Raw genomic sequence first — 16,627 nt, forward strand, 5'->3', positions numbered from 1 at the left:
GTTGTTGTTATTGTGGCCCTCACCACTGCTGAATGTACTTTTCCCCGTTACATGTAGACAGCCGTCACATGGCCTACCTGCAGTGTGTCTAGAATTCACATGCATGTGTTCATGATTCAGTTTAGGGTCCTAGGCTTTTCTAATTTTTAGAACATGTGCTTTTATCTGTTCCAGGGTGGTCAGTCTGAAGTTGTTCCTGTTCCAAATACCAACCAGTCCGTCCCAGTGACACCTGCACAGGTATATATCTATTAGTGCATGTCTAAATGTCTTTGAAGAGTAACTTCACACTACATGAAAACTTTTGCTTCACTGACATCCTCCATAAAAGCAAAGCTTGTGTTAATATCAGGTTCTACATAACACCCTGGATACACTTCTGTATCACACCTGCAAATCTGAACTTCAACCTGTCAGAGTCAGCAAAAACAAGATACTGACTCACATTGTGTGAAGTTAAACTTTAAAGCCTATATTCTTCGGTTGGGTGGCTGCGAAAGCAGAGCTGAGAGTTTCCTGGCCTGATCTTTTTCTTTTTTTTCTTTGGGTCTCTTTTCTTTTCTCGGGTTTTCTACTCTTACACTTTGCTGTGTTTTGTTTCTTATAGTATGGAGTTTACTACCAATCATCGCTTCCCCCTCAGGTAGATGAATACAATACACCCACAGTATTTCAGACAACTTGTTGTGGAAAACAAAATGCACTTATTATCAGTACTGGTCTGTACGCCAGGCTCTGTTAGGGTTAATGTAGCGGGTTTTTAGAGAAAAAATAATGTGAAATAATAGACCTTTAACATGTCTGCAAAACTCACTTTAGAGTTGAATTTGATTAATCCACACCTCAGTGGTGGTAAATAGTACACCTGATTCAACTAACCTGATTCATACAGCTATGTTACTTAGCAGGTAAGTACAAGTCACTCAGCAAAAGAGCCCAAAGGAAATCTCTGAAAGGTTTAGATTGTAGAGAAACCAGACTTTCAGGAAGTTGCCTTAATGCCAGTCTGATGGTATCAGCTTTTATCTCAACCTACCTTTTTAAATCCTGTTTCTTCCTCTGTATCATTATGTGATCTGTTCATTTAGATTCCCTCCCAACAATCGACAATGGCCCCATCTTCTCACCCACAGCAGCAGTCAGAGAGCACCAGTGCTCCACAGAGCTCTCTACAATCACAGGCACAGACAGGAGCTCAGCATTTACAGGTGATTTTTCCCTCCCTTGCTGCTATTTAACATGCAGCAGCTCACTTATGTTAAGGCGCATTCTAACGTGTCCTGTTTTGCTTCACCAAACTATAGTATAAATGTGATTCTGTCCATTTTTTTATGTCTTTTTCTTTTTTTTTCTTGTGCCTTTTCTTTCTTCTCTCTGAATGCTCTAATTACCACAACTGCCCCCCCATTTCTTCTCCTTTGCATGTTTCTTATTTTGCATGACTCTTAGTCTTGGGCCAGTGATCCAAGTACTCCTATCCTGTCTCCACCACTCAACGCAGAGCACCTATACTTCCTCTATCAGGCCTCATGCCTTTCTGTTGTGCAGGTACTCTGACTTGTGTATGCTGATGTTTCTTGGTCAGGCGTGAACCATTTGGTTCAGACCTGGTTCCTGTTCCTTTAAATGTTCTGTGTCCATTTTCTTTTTTTAAAAGTATTTATTTATTTTTGTTGTTGTTGTAAATTCATGTAGTTTCTGCCATAGTATCAGTTAACATTATCTTAAGTAGGGTGTTGCTTAATGAAGCACCACAATTTTTGTCTCCATCACCAAATCAAGAACAAATGTAAATAATACAATACAACTTAAGATTAAGGTTCTGAAAGCTAAAATGCTTTTATGAATCTCTAAATCTTCCGTGAAAGCAGTACAGGGGTATACAGTAATCAATGAAAAACTTCTATTGGTCTAAAATGGTATTGTGACTATTTCCAGGGCTGGGAGTAAGGCTGTGTGATATGACCAAAATCTCATATCCCAATATAAGACATTTCTCAACCCAGTAACGATATATAACACAAAATAGTGCATTTTCTGTAAATTGTGTGAATCTCGGGGAACTCGACTTGTATGAAGTGTTTTCAGCTGGGCGTCGTGTACCTGGAGTTAAGTGTTTTGACCGATGCATGAAACTATATAGTCTAAGGTTTATTTTGAGCACCGGATGGCTCTTTTTTGCTTCTCATCTGTAAACTCTCTCCATACTCTTTCACGTGATTCTTGAATAAGTGGTAGAAGAGAGAGAAAAAAAATGGCCGTAAACAGTGTATTTTGCGACACCATGAAACAAACAATGGAGTGTAATATGAAATGATAGATGTTTTCATATCGTCATCCGATATATTTCTTCATATCGCACAGCCCTAGCTGTAAGTGGGATTAAACATAATTAATATCCATATAAACACAGCAGTGACAGAGGGCTACATTCAGATAGGAGCTGAAATAAAAGCTCCATATCACAGCAGTATTTACACTGAAAGCTAAAAAATGGAGTCTCTTGCAACTGCCAGTTGCATGTTTCACCAGATTAAAGGGCTCCATCTAGTGGATGATATGATTTAAATTGGTGTACAGTTGATGCTGTGTAACCCCTTCAAAATTGTATTGTGCCAAACAGCACTAGAACCTGCTTTTGAGGTGAAGTGTTTGATTTCTTAATGTTTCCTGTGTGTCAGGCTCCTGTGAGTGTTCCTCAGTCCACACCAGTGGAGCAGCCAGTGGGATCTTCTTCCCTAGCACCACCGTCTGTAGATAGGTAAGATGCAAGTTATTTTTAAAAGTCTGGTTTTCTCTGCACTGCGCAGCTTGTAAAACCTTCCTTTTGTGGATTTATGCGTTTTAGCTGTCCGTCAGATGCAGCTTCGGGTCTTAGTGATGGCAATGATGGTTCTACATCAGGAGGCCGCCATGAGGGCCGCTCGCTGAAGCGGCAACAGCGGCGATCTGTACGCAGTCGCTCTCGCCATGAGAAGACGGCAAAGGCCAAGCTAAATGTTCTTAGTGTAAGAATTTTAACTAATGAGAATGTTTATATTCTTTTTTTAAGCGCTTAGTCACTGAACAGTTTTAATATAAGTAAATGTTTCGCAGATCTCTAATATGGGAGACAGAGTAGCAGAGTGCCAGCTGGAAACACACAACAGGAAGATGGTGACCTTCAGATTTGATCTTGATGGAGATAATCCAGAAGAAATTGCCCAGATTATGGTAGTAGTGCTTCTTTAGTTGTCACTCAAAAGATTGGGGGAATATATATATATATATATATATATATATATATATATATATATATATATATATATATATATATATATAAAATGAAGCATAAAGCTGGATAATCACATAGTTTATTCAGAGCTATTGATCTTTTCCGTTTTCTCTTCCAGGTTGAAAGTGAGTTCATCTTGGAGTCTGAGCGAGAATCATTCATTGAGCATATCCGTGAGGTCATAGAAATGGCTGATGAGAAAGGAGAGCGCATGAAGGAAAGCTTTCCTCAGGTATTTATTCACTACACGTCTCCTGTTAGGTGAATATCTATGACTGCCTGCGAACCCTCACTATGATTCTTTCTCTTTGCAGATGAGCGACCTTCAACAACAACCTGAGTTGTCTGTTCCCATGCTAGCAGGTAAGCAAACGTGTCAGAAATATAGCTTTGTTCAATTCTTTTTTTCGTTTTTGACTTTACACTCATATTTGGACACCCCCCCCCCCCAAAGGTATTTCCCCCAGCACTACAGCCCAGGTGGTGCATTCAGCAGGACGTAGGTTCATCGTCAGCCCAGTGCCAGAGTCTCGACTCAGAGAGCAGTTCTTTGGAGGCGCTTCAACCAATACCTCAGTTGGAGAAGAGCCTGCTACAGGTGAAAGGAGTTTATTTATCTATTTGTAGCTTTTGATTTAAATGTCTTTTTTGTTTACAATTCATCCTCTTTTTTTTCTTCTTCTTCTTTTTTTTCTTTTTTCTTTTTTTATAGCTCCTTTGGTGTCATTGGGCCTGTCTCTCTCTGCTCCATCAGCAACTCTCCAGCAGGCCTTTAATGAAGTAAAGCAGACTCGTATTCAGAAAGGCAAAACATTTGATGCCTCTGCTGCTGAGCAAGAATCAGTCACTCCCCACTCCGAGGCTGTCCCAAGCTCTAACAATATCACGACTTCTCTCGAGTCTGTAGCTTCCACCACAACTCCCACATTTCCTTCTCTGAAGTCTGGTGCAGCATCCTCGCCACCTTCGTCAGCTTCACCTGGGAGGGTTTCCCCTACACCAGTGTCTGTGCCACCCCAAACTGCTGGGAGTGACTGCAGTCCACCACCTCAGTCCTCCCATGAAACGACCCCTTCACAGTATCCAATAGCTGTTAACGTCCCTCCTTCCTCTGTTTCTCCTCCATCTACACAGCCCTCTGTCCCTGCAGTAATTGGATCTCAGCTGGGCAATAGTTCTATCTCCTCTGGCTCATCCAGTACTACTGGAAGTGTTCCTGCACCAGAGCAGCAGCCATTTAATAGTGCTGTTGCATGTTCTCAGCCAGTGAATTCATCCAACCATGCACCACAGAATACAGCCACCCAGCCCCCACTCCCCACCAACCAAAGCCAAGCCCAGCAGCAGCCAGTGGAGTCAGAAGGGGCTGAGATTCAGACAAAGACCGCTGGCAGAGATGACATCCATGCCCTTGAGCAGAAGCTGCGGTCTCTTTTTAAAGACCAGAGCTCTGCCTCCCCAGCACTGGATTCCAGTCAGAATGCAGGGACCTCCTCTCCTCCCACTGGGACTTCTTCCCCTCCACCCGGACCTGCCCCTGTGCCCCCTTCTAATCTTCCCCTCACCTCTGGGGCACAAAGTGTTCTGGGCCCGACAACCACTCCAGGGCAGATTGTAACTGTGGCAGGACATGCCCAGACTCCTCCAACGAAGCCCAGAGCACAGGTTAATGAATAATGCATCATCCTAAAATAAATCACTCACTGTTTTATTCTGATGATGTGTCATAACAACTGTTTTAATTTTCCATGCTGACTCAGACTTTACCTGGGGGTTTTGACCAAATTTCTACAGCTTCGTCTGATGTGCCCCCATTTCCTGGACCAAATCAGGTTAGGGCTACATTGTCTCTGCAATGATTCCTGTGCCATTAGCTCTGTTGATTTCTTTTTTTTTTGTTTTTTTTTAAACTAGCATAGGGTACTGATGTACTACTTAACGTGTTCCTTATATCTTGTATGCAACCACAGCAACCCCTGGATAATTTGGATGCCCAGCTGAGAAGAGCTTTAAGTCCAGAGACGGTTCAGGGAGGCAATGGTGTCATTGTAGGACGTTTCCAAGTAAGTTTTAGTTCCAGCTTAAATTAATGTGCCTAATTCATTCTTAGAAGCTTAAATCCCATAAAACATCAAGCTCAGTTTATTAAAATGATCTCTTCCTTCATACTCAGGTCTCTATTGCTGCTGATGGTGCAACCAGCAGTGCTCAAGATCCATCCAGTGTCGTTTCATCCTCTTCCCAGACGCCGTCCTCAACATCCTCTTCTTCTTCTTCCACCTCTTCCTCTCCCTCCAGTCCAGAAAATACCTTTCACCGATCATCTCCTCTGCCTAAAGGACTCACTGAAGTTAATGCTATCGATGGGGGCTCTTCTGTTTCTGAGGGTCAGCCCACCACTATTGGGCGCTTCATAGTGTCCACGAGCACCAGTGCGACATCTGAGCCAACCGCTGCCACTGGCTCTAAAGTGGGACGATTTTCAGTCACAGGTGTGCAGCAGGTTCACAAAAAGTGTTAAATTAAGTAATAAATTATTTAACTACTGATGTTAATAATCCGTTATTTTAATCACACCAATTGATAATGAGATTAACCTATTATAACACAGTAATGACCTTTTATTTTTCATGTATTTATTTATTTTTAACCCAGTGACCCCTGGTCCAGCAGCTAGCTCCAGTCCAACACATGACTGCAGCGTGCAGAATGGACCATCATCCTCAACTTCTGATTCTCATGTCACACATCCACATTATAGTAGTGGGAATGATGATGACTCGGAGACTGATGATGAAGCCTTGCAAAAAGAAATCAGTCGTCTGAGGGAGAAGTATGTTACATATTTGTTGTCCTGTCTTATGTAAACTTTGCTTCACAGCTCAGGGGAAATTTGGCTTTAATTTTCTGTCTCTCCTCAGACACATGATGGAAATTCAGGCCTTGCAGGCTCGTCAGAAAGAGGAGATAGAGGGCCTGTTCACTCGCATGGGAAAAACTCCTCCTCCTTCTGTGCTCTCCCCTGCTGTGGCCATGCCTGGAGGACGACGAAGGCTAAAAAGCAAAAGTCACAAATCTGCTCGCAGTAGTGGACAGCCCAGCCCTGTACACTCAGGTAATATGATACACAATCTGTTTCTTATTATTCGTTCTTTGTTTTTTCTTTTTCTTTTTTTGAGTATTTCAGTGTTCTCTTGTTTAAATATTGATTTTAATCTGTATTGTGATCTTCAGCTCAGAGCCAAGGTTCAGAGTCCCCTCCAAAGCAAAGTTCAGCCTCAGTAACAGAGACGTCAGAAATTGCAGCAGAGTCTGTAACACGGTCACAGCTCACATCCTCTCCATCCATGCCAAGCCTCAGCAATTGCTCCACAGGTATGTGCAACTCCAGCTTTTAACAGTCAGCTGCTTCATTTTAATTTTATGATGTAAACTGAATTTTCTAGTGCACATCTGATGCATCTTGTCTATATATTTAGGATCAAGTGGGATCAGCTCCACAAATGGTTCAGGCCACTTGCAGGCTGAGTGTTCTACCCTGTCCCAGGCCACTGGAGCCCCTCCTGCTGGCTCTAACACCCAGAAGGGTAAGGGGACCTTCACTGACGACCTGCACCAACTGGTGGATAACTGGGCCAGGGATGCCATCAGCCAATCCCAGGGGAAGAGAGGCCCTAAAACTGGAGCACAGGGAGGGTTGGGACTTGATGTAAGCATTTGGTATTCTTTGAATATTTAAAATTAAAAAAAAAAAGTCAAAGTATTTCATGACTGTGTTTTAATGTTTACTTTTTTAGTACTAATCGTGCATATTGAACAATAACAATTTTTCTTTAATAATGCAGATCATCCCTCCAGCCAACATTGGCCGTAAATTCTCAGCTCCAGGCTATCTTGGCCCACCACATTCCAACACCACGTCCACTCACCTCCCCAACCCAACCAATCCCTCTGCTTCTTTGGGGCCTCGCAAAGGCTCCCTGGGTCCAGTTCCCCAGGGGTACGGATATACTTCAGTCTCGTACAGTGCTCCTCAGTGGGCAGGACCCACACCAACATGCCAGATGGTTAACCCGGGACAGCCACTAACACAGTACCAGCCATCTACAGCAACTCCAGTGTCTCTGCACCAAGGTTACCAAGTGGGAACTACATCAGCCCCCCAGAAATCAGTCAACCCTGGAGGGTCCAACCTGAGGCCTACGTAACCCAGTCTGAGCCCTGATTGAGGCTGAGATGAAGGGCCACACAGGGCAGAGGGGACCAGACAGTCGTAGACTGAGATCACAGCCTCTCTTTGTGGCTTACTGGCTAACTGGCTTGGTATTGTGCATTTTATTTTTAACTTTTATCATTGTGTATTTTTTTTTTCTTTAATAGCTGACCTGTGTGGTTCAAGTCCTCTCAGGCAGAACAAAGTCTGTCTGGCAATTGGAGGGAAAGTGCAATACACACCCACAGCACAAAAAGTCTCACACTTATCCTGCCATTAGCTGTGGAAACGAGCTGTGACGTATTGGCCCAAAGGCACAACGAACAGCAGCCAAAGATGTTGCTGGAGAGCCGATCTTTGAAGGGGAGAAGTTGGTGAGGGATTGTGGTTCATATCCTTATTTGTATGGACTTTAAGCTGAGCTGGGACTCAAGATTGTTCCAGTAGTCCAACACAGAAATCTGTGTGCACACAGATACATCGAACTGGTTGGGATTGGTTTGGAGGGTAGGTTAAGTTGTCTGTTAAGGAGGAGGAGAGAATGTGAGTGTACAGAGAGTGGGATAGTTGGTTTGTCCCTGATGGATAAGTACTGTGAATGATGCTTAGGAGAAGAAAGACTTGGAAAGTTAGGAGTGTGATGGAGATTAGCAGTATGAATACATCCCAATAAAAATGCAATAATAGCAAAATCGACAAACTGCCCCTTGTAACTGTGGCCTTAATCTAAAAGAAATACATTGAAACACATTGGCTTTGTACATAGACATTTCTTCACTGGGTTATGATTCCATGTTAAACATATTTATGTCTCTGTGAAAGTCTGGTGTCGTGTGACTCGAGTTGTCTATCATACAGATTTCTTATACTGATTTATTCATGCGAGTGGATCTGCGAGATAATAACACGTGGTCCTGATGTTTACCACCGTTCAGAGAATTGAAGAGGTGATGCTGCTGTAGATCACAATCTGAGTATTAGGTGTTAGCAGGGTGACCCCCCCCCCTTTTTTTTTTTTTTGGTAAGGGACACATTAAACCACTTCACTTAGTGCTTAGCTGTGAGATGTGCAGTTCAGAATCTGCTTATCCTATCATACACAGTAAGAGTTTTGTCAGGATAGTATTTGAGGAGGGTTTCATACTCTTGAGGGGAGCGAGACCACTTCTTGATCCATTTTTCTTTTCTTAGATGGTGCACAGTACATGTATAAACAGCTTGTTACTGAACTCATACGTCCCAAAATATTTTTACCCATAACATCTAGCTGTGGCCTCTGAAATCACAAGTGTCTGGGGTTCTCTCTTTCTGTGGTCTGTTTTTTGTATGCGTATATTTAATAAACAACAACGTTCTTTATGGACTTGTATTCAGCCATCAGATTTTGATGTTGTTTCACTGTAATTATTATTAAAGGTTGTTAAACAACATGTAAAGGAATATTAAAAAAAAGTGCAATTGCAGGGTTGTTATTGGTATCATACTCACCATGCAGGAATAATCCTGCAGTTTATTAAGCTTGTCTCTTTATGACTGCCCTGCCCCCTCCTTTTTTTTTTTTTTTTGGCTTTTTTTTTTCTTATTGTAAATATAATTGTGAGGTAAATGCTTTGTTTGCTCTCACTAGAGTATGTTCGTTGTGACCCATTCTAAATGCACATGCACTCTAACCTGTAAACATGAGGAACACTTTAGTGCCTTGCATCCTCACTAATGAGAAGTTCCAGATCCATCCAGTCCTGTAGCTGTGACTGTATTACAGAAAACCAGTTTACTAAACCAGTATACAGTTTAAACACCACCAGATGCAGCCAGCTCAGAGCATGCAAAACTGAGGTAGGTGCCGCACGCAGGACAAAGAGCACACTGAGTAAAGTGGACAGTTTCTTTCCTCTCTACAGTTACCTTTGTGTTGGTTGTTCGATCAGCTGTGTATTTGTATTTGGCACACGTGTACGTGGGTTTGGCCGGTATTTGTTTTTCCAGATTTATCATTAAACCTTTTCATAGAAGAACTTGTTTGGGCAGCGAGCGGGCTGCGCAAAGGTTTAAAATGCTGTTGCGCTAACCCAACTTCTATCTCACCACCTCACGAGTGCCATGCTGTCATCGTGATTTTTGGTTTTTTTGCCTGCTTGTAGATTGAATGAATAGTTGAACTTCTCTAGAGAAAAAAATAAGTTACTGCAATGCAGAATATGCAATGTTCAAAGTTTTGTAGGGACTGAGGGGTATTGGACATATTTGCATGCTGATGAGGGTTGTTACGGATTTCAATGTTTTTGATATTGGATTATTTGTTTTGTTTTTTTATTATTTGCCTTTTTATGAGTGTTGATCTGCTCAATTGCTATTCATTAATATCACAGGCACAACTTCAGTATGAGACTATCAGCGTATGAGTTCTGCATGCCGGCTTTACTGGTGTTTAATCTTACAAATGGCAGCCAGTGCACCACTGTACAGCACAAGCTCCCCACAAGAAGTTAACATCCATATGCTACTCTGCTATATCAGTAATTATCACAGATCTCTACAGTACCGTTTGAGCCTACTGACACGCAGTTATACTCTTATTTCTGATCCCTCCTTACTGACTTCCTGTGATCCAGTGTCTGTTTTGTGTATGTTTTTCACATTGTACAAAACTTAAAAAAAAATAAAAGATAAATCAGGTAAAAGGCACGTTTGTGTGTTTGTCAAAAATTAGATCATGGTTATTTTTTGTTATGTAGAGGTTTGATGATTTTGTTTTGTTTTTAAACAAAGTCATAATTTTTCAATATGAACAAAAGGCTACATTCTAAAGATAATTAAGTTATGTATCAAAAGTCATTTATTTGTTTCATCTGAAATTAAATTTCACTTTTTCAAAAAAATCTGGCAGGATTCCCAGTTTGGTTATGTTTTTATTTTTTAACAAAATCAGAAAACATGTATCCAGATGTATATAAAGCACCAATTCTTTACAATTTCAAATGTACAAAGTGAAGTAAAAGCAAAATAGTGGCTGGATGTCAGGTGTCCAGCCTGCGTTTTTTCATGAACTGTCCTTGTCTGTACGGACTCGAGGCTTCACCTGAAAATTGGAGAAGTATCGTGAGTTTCAGACAGAATTCAGCACTGAAGCTCATTCACTGACTGATCTGACTCACCTGGTCTGCCCTGATACTGGTTCTGCTGCTGAGGTCTGTACTGAGCCTGCTCCTGTTCTCTGCTGTTTGGCGGTGGTGGCCTGTCCGTGGTCCTCTGAGGGGTTTTACTGCGCGTCTGCATCTGATGATTCCCAGGCGTACTGGGCCGGGTTCCTCTGGGTGAAGGGGCAGCCGCAGGGACATCCAGATCCTCAGTCCCATAAAGAGTGAAATCCCAGAGCTCAGGGTCATCTGCACAGCAAGACCAACTGGAAATGAGATGCAGGCCTCTTCATCACACAGTCCAAGTATGTGGAGCCTTTACAGCACCTGCTAAATACACGTCTCTGCTGCTGGTGGACTTCCTGAGTTCAGCTTCAGCACCTGTGAAGATAGGAACCCCTTTATGACAGAAAGAGGAAAACCAAAGAGGATGTTTCAAACTGTAAGAGCCAAACCAGCCTGCAAGACATGCTAAACTATTTTTGTGAGATTATTCTGACAACTTTTTCTTCCATCTCAGAGTAGAAATCTACCCCAAACCTCAGTGATGCTGTATTACTTTTACTCTCTCCCCTGTAATAAAGTGTAAAATCTGATTAGCGCATTTTAACAGTTTGTAATCACTCTATACCAAGGTTATTAGAGTTAAATAACTACAACTAAAAACTGAAACTAACTAAAACTACAAACTAGATTTAAAAAGGAAATTAAAATCGTAAATAGTGCCTCTGACATATGCCCTCCATACAATAATCACAACATAACAATAAAAACTAAACCGATAAAAGAAAATCAAAATCTTCTCTCTACCTTCACTGGATCCTTGTCCTATAGTGACCTCTGCCTCCTCAGATTTGGCTCGGTCTTGCTTCTGCTGCAGCTTCTTGGCCTCCATCTCTCTCCTGAACTTCTGCTGAAGCTGCTGCTGTCGGAGTTTTCTCAGCTGTTTGGGGTCTGTGTGTGTTTCTGACCTGACAACATCCACAGAGTCGACACCAGAGCTTAGAAGAGGACAGCAATTAGGAGATGTCGAGAAGATGAGGAAAACCAGAGCTTTTCCTACCTGGAGCTGATGTCCTCACTCTTCGTGCCAGGTGCAGCGTCGGCAGCATTGGGAGTGTGAACTTCTGAATGACTCTGGTTCTGGTTGATGACTCTGGGCTCCAGCGGCATCCTGACAGGAACCGGTGCTGATATAAGACTCTCCTCTCGGAGCAGACTGCCAAACCGGGCCTTCTCTACCGACGGCTCACCTTCAGTACGCTTAGTCCGGGCTGGATCTAGAGGAGGTGGCGGCTTTGTGTAGAGAAGTGACAAGAATCAGCTTCCAAAAACCGACTAGACTGAAAACTAAAAATTATACTTTAAATGTTGATCCTGACCTGCTTGGGGATCTTGTTAATGGCTAGGAGGTATTCTTTATCCAGGATGCAGTTACCAAGAGCATTACCAAAACATCTAAATGTAGGAAAAAGAAAAACAAACTTTTTAATGATTAAAATAAAATTTCCAGCATGTTTTTAAATATAAGTAAATTCCCATACTTCAGAGCTCTCTTCATGCCATCAGTGACCGCTTCCTTCCTCGCCTTTTCCAGTGACAGAGCTTTCGACTTTAGTCCTTCGCTGACTCCGTAGCCAACATCCTCATGAAACGATCCATCCTGGAGGAAAAGCAACATGAACTCATATGGATGGAAGAGAGGGAGGCAGAAAAATAAAAGAGGCTCATTTACCCAACCTTGAGCTGCACTTTAACAAATGCGCTGACGCCGACGTAAAACTTCCCGTTGATGAGGTCTACGAAATCTGCCAACAAAATTATCAGACTGTTAGTCTGAGTGCGAGAAGGTAAACCTGGATCCTAAGCTGTGAAACGAGTCATACCAACGTTCTGCTGGGAAATGGAGTGAGACCATCCGTTGTATCCAAACATCTCATTGGCCAAACTGATGACACGATGGCCTTCAATGTAGCATACCTGTTGAAATCAGAGTAGCTATTTGAAGTTGAAAAATGAAATTATGACATGTTATAGTGAAGAAACATCCACAGTCTGAGGTGCAGGCAGCTTTTCTAGCTGCAGAGGAAAACAAAGACCTGCCTTCTGTCCTCCTCCGGCCATTCTGGTGCTGATGTACTCTGGTCCCAGCTTCTGTCGCAAAGCATCTTGCACCGCCTGGTACTCCTCAGCTGTGTAGGTAAACTGTCAACACACCCCAGTGTCAGCAAGGCACACAGCGGAAATACCATTAATAATGAAAACAAGCTTACATTGTTGTCACATTTGTATGATCTGAGTGAAACTGGCTGGCAGTTATTATCCTCTGGAGGTGCAGGAAGCTAGGTTTACACTAATAACATAAAGAGTGATTCATCACTGATGCTTTGTGTACTTCTACTTCATTTCAGACATTAAAAAGCCACCCAGAGTACAAGCTGTTCTCGGCAGCCTTTGGGCTTCCAGGAAGGTCAGCAAATCCTTTCAACTTAATATGGAAGTGCAGGTTACAAGCCAAATCCAAGGTTATTAATATTAAAATAAAACTGAACTAAAGGTGGAAGTTAAAAAATTATTTTAGTTACATTAAAGAAAATGTAATAAAATAGAAAGACTTCTGCAAAAACAGACATCCCAGCAAGATCAACAAACTAATCCATAAGACTGGATCAATTATTGCCCAAAATCTGGAGGCATGTGAGTCAGTGAGAGACCGGAGGTCTCTGAACAAACCTCTCCATCATCGGCAACCCATCGAACACGCTCCACTCCACTGAACAGACACAGGAGAGCTTCTCCTCCCTCAGACTTATTAAGATTCCTCACACACTTCTGTATTATAGCTTCCTGCTCCTCTTTCCTTTGTTTTCCTCTTTAAATGTATTATTTAATTTCAATCACTGTTGTAAATATTTTTAAAATTGCACTTCCTCAATTTATAAGGCAGGGGAGTCAAAAATATATCACATCAGAGTAACTAAGCAATAGAAAAGCATTTAAATGACAGAAAACTATTTTTTCACCATCTACTAAAGAAACCAGGCATTTTCTGTGAATTAAAAAAAACTTTGTTTTATCATCTTGATGCATGCTCAATCATCCAGGTAAGTAAATCCCCAAAAGTCGATTCTGTATGGGCTATTCTGTTCATCTGGACATAGACTGAAGAAGTCACTTGGATGAGTGACGAAACGTTTCTCCCACTGAAAACGCTACGTCCAGATGAACTGAATCAACTTTTGGGGGTTTCTGTTTTATCACTACAGGAGAGTCTAGGCAGTGAGCTACTGGACCATTTTATCTAATTTTGCACATTTATTTCTTACAATTTGAGAGTCGGGCTGACAGCATCTTCTTTATGATGTAGAAAAACTGAGACACACTGTTGAAATTGCATTTCTTCTTCCTATATTAAGATCGCCCAGTGATTAAATGTGTAGTTGAAGTCCTTTACAATAATAGAGAGGAGTGTTTCACTGCTCCAGACCTCTTTATATCAAAGTGCGCCCATGGAGAGGAGTGGCAGTGATTTTTAACAGAAGAATAGCAGCAAGAATGAAAGGTAAGGTTTAGAAGATGGTCGTGAGAACTGCTACGATGTTTAATTTGGAGAAGGTGAACTGACAAAAAAAAGACAGGAGGTGTGACTGAAGCTGACAGAGGTGAAGGTGCTCAGATTTTCATTGGGGTTGACCAAGAATAGACAGGATTAGAAATGAGTACATCAGAGCGACATCTCAGGTTAGAAACGGTTTGACGTGTACAGAGGACGGACGGTGGATATATTGGACCAAGGATGCTGAAGATGGAGTTTCCAGACAAAAGAGGAAAGACCATAGCGTGGTGGGTGGGTGGGTGGGGGGGGGGGGGGTGTATAGGACCGGAAGAACAATAAAAACTAAACTTTCAAAAGAAATTACAAACTTTGTAGAGAATACAAAACTATGATACTCTACTACATAAATAAACTCGGTCCCCTCTAGTGTCCAGTCACAGACTGACACACATTGTGCTTCAATCCGTTTCAATCAAAACTTTATCAGCAGTGGGACTGGAAACAAAAACAGATGTGCTTTATCATTCCAACTTAACTCAACACACCTGTGTCCAATTTAGAATAATTAGCTTTTTCCCTCAGTAAACCGTTAAAGAAGTCTCATGTAGCCCACATACCTGTCCGAAGCACCTGGACGCAGAGCTGCTCGTCTCCTCACTGGACATGACTGCCGAGATGTTTCTCAGTCCCTGAAAAACAGGCTAAGCTGGCTTCACTTATCGATAAAACTACACGAGACGAGCCTGACACCCGATAGAAGTTAGTGCATACAAACTAGCCGGTTACAGTCCCTCTAAACTGCCTTCTGTGTTGAATGAGCAGCAGAAAACACGAATATTATTTCAAAGAGGCAGCCATCTTTCTGAACTTCCCGCTCTGACTACTGGAGGAGGAGCTTATGGTGCCTTCACGCCTATTGGAAAATAAACTAGAAACTGAAATCTAGGGGTTACTGGGTTTACACGCAAAATTTAATTATTAACTTATATATTTTAAAGGCAGAATCAACTATTTAATTTTTATTTTATTTATGATAGTTTAAAAATATACATCCACTTGAAACATAAACGATGCGCCATGAAAGTTATATTTCCTCTCAGAGGGCTAGATATAGAAAATGACGAGGTGCGCTTAAATGCATATTTCATTGTAAGGCGTCTATAAGTATCTAATAATATTTTTGTTTGAGTATGCCCCATCTAATGACTGGAACTGGTGTGCAGAGGAGGCAAAGGCGGGTGATGCTACCCGTAGGATGTGGCTAGAGGCACATTCTTTGACCTCAGGTCGAGGTCTCTACAGACACTGCTTTTGAGTTCCTTAATTAATCTTTGCAGTCATTATATTCCTTGTTCCATAATAAAACAGTGTTTAATTTTGAATAATAAAAGATTACCCAGCCACAACACGTGGTTATTAGAGGGGAGACTTTTCACTGCTTTTGGTATTATCTTTTACGCTGGCCCTTGTCTGGTTTGTGTGCCTTGTGGACTGTTTATCTATAATGATTCCAAGCTTTAAAATAAATAATCAAATGACTACAATAGCACTGTAGGCAAAACAGCTTTATAACAAAATAAAAAACACAATGCAAGCCTCAGAACTCAATCGGCTATCATGGACACACAAAACCTGCATATAACAGCATGCAAACCGCATGCAAGCGGTTAAACAGGTTTGGATTCTGCACAGGGAACATTTTCCGTTCGCCAAACTTCTATTTCAACAAACTCTGATCCACAGACACTAAAGTGACCTCAGAGGAGATTTGCAAAAGAATGTAAGTAGCTATGAGAGATTTGATTAATGCAATTAAAATTTTAACAGAAGCTAAAGTTTTTGCATTTGCTGTTTAGTCTTCCTTGTGCAGTTAATTAAATATCTGCAAGATAAATATTTGCATACAAGAAGGATCTCTACCTGTTTTCCCTGTTTTAGCTGGAATAGCAGGCTGATCAGGCTGGTCTGTTTGCACTAAATCTCGTGGGATTGTATGGGAGAATACAATCTTCCTTTTATTAACAATCTGAGCTAAACGCACCGTGTTATAACGCACCTCTTTGATCCAACAAGAGCCATTTTTCTGTCACATGAGTATGCCCCATCTAATGTGCCAGGATTTTTGCACTGCAGACAGAAAACAAAATTTACTCCTTACAGTTTCTCACAAGACTGCCCCCACACCCCCACCCTTATTTTTTTAACATCTCATCCACGGAAAAAGGGGATTATCCGGAGAACACACGCATCTGCACTCACAGATGGTAAGGCTCCCCCCGTGTGAAACTGCGTGGATTTGGGTCAGAGCTGGAAACTGTGTGTTTACTATCTTCTGTTTATGGCCATATTGCAAAGCAAGGCCTTTCTCACCACTGACTGCACACCTGTGCACTGCAGTGTTAGCACACTGTTTGCGTATTAGTGTCTCCCACGGTTTGTGTGTTAAT

General features: G+C 41.8%; 2 protein-coding genes across 6 annotated transcripts in view; one reads left to right on the forward strand and one right to left on the reverse strand.

Annotated features, from left to right (window-relative positions):
• The window catches only part of LOC134631480 (serine/threonine-protein kinase WNK1-like), a 31,917-nt gene extending 21,688 nt beyond the window's left edge, over positions 1-10,229 (forward strand). For 3 of the 5 annotated variants that reach the window (XM_063479876.1, XM_063479878.1, XM_063479877.1), the window contains 19 exons: positions 175-240; positions 608-643; positions 1,089-1,208; positions 1,450-1,548; positions 2,682-2,761; positions 2,849-3,008; positions 3,097-3,213; positions 3,393-3,506; positions 3,589-3,637; positions 3,729-3,872; positions 3,987-4,939; positions 5,035-5,106; positions 5,245-5,337; positions 5,448-5,766; positions 5,930-6,107; positions 6,196-6,389; positions 6,509-6,649; positions 6,754-6,983; positions 7,120-10,229. In XM_063479876.1, coding sequence (XP_063335946.1) covers positions 175-240; positions 608-643; positions 1,089-1,208; positions 1,450-1,548; positions 2,682-2,761; positions 2,849-3,008; positions 3,097-3,213; positions 3,393-3,506; positions 3,589-3,637; positions 3,729-3,872; positions 3,987-4,939; positions 5,035-5,106; positions 5,245-5,337; positions 5,448-5,766; positions 5,930-6,107; positions 6,196-6,389; positions 6,509-6,649; positions 6,754-6,983; positions 7,120-7,482 — 3,528 coding nt within the window. In that variant the 3' untranslated portion in view covers positions 7,483-10,229. The remainder of the gene's footprint in view (positions 1-174; positions 241-607; positions 644-1,088; positions 1,209-1,449; positions 1,549-2,681; positions 2,762-2,848; positions 3,009-3,096; positions 3,214-3,392; positions 3,507-3,588; positions 3,638-3,728; positions 3,873-3,986; positions 4,940-5,034; positions 5,107-5,244; positions 5,338-5,447; positions 5,767-5,929; positions 6,108-6,195; positions 6,390-6,508; positions 6,650-6,753; positions 6,984-7,119) is intronic. The other 2 variants (XM_063479879.1, XM_063479880.1) reach the window with 2 other exon arrangements.
• Positions 10,230-10,427: 198 nt separating this feature from the next.
• Positions 10,428-15,073, reverse strand: rad52 (RAD52 homolog, DNA repair protein). Its single transcript, XM_063479885.1, has 11 exons — positions 14,798-15,073; positions 12,728-12,829; positions 12,511-12,604; positions 12,365-12,432; positions 12,169-12,287; positions 12,007-12,082; positions 11,688-11,920; positions 11,435-11,595; positions 10,952-11,005; positions 10,643-10,873; positions 10,428-10,566 (listed from the first exon to the last, which is right to left on the reverse strand). The coding sequence occupies exons 1-11, from the start codon at positions 14,843-14,845 to the stop codon at positions 10,505-10,507; spliced, it is 1,248 nt and encodes a 415-aa protein (XP_063335955.1). The 5' UTR covers positions 14,846-15,073; the 3' UTR covers positions 10,428-10,504.
• Between the last annotated feature and the right edge of the window lie 1,554 nt (positions 15,074-16,627).

The sequence above is a fragment of the Pelmatolapia mariae genome, linkage group LG7 (assembly GCF_036321145.2).
Source record: "Pelmatolapia mariae isolate MD_Pm_ZW linkage group LG7, Pm_UMD_F_2, whole genome shotgun sequence".
NCBI lineage: Eukaryota > Metazoa > Chordata > Actinopteri > Cichliformes > Cichlidae > Pelmatolapia > Pelmatolapia mariae.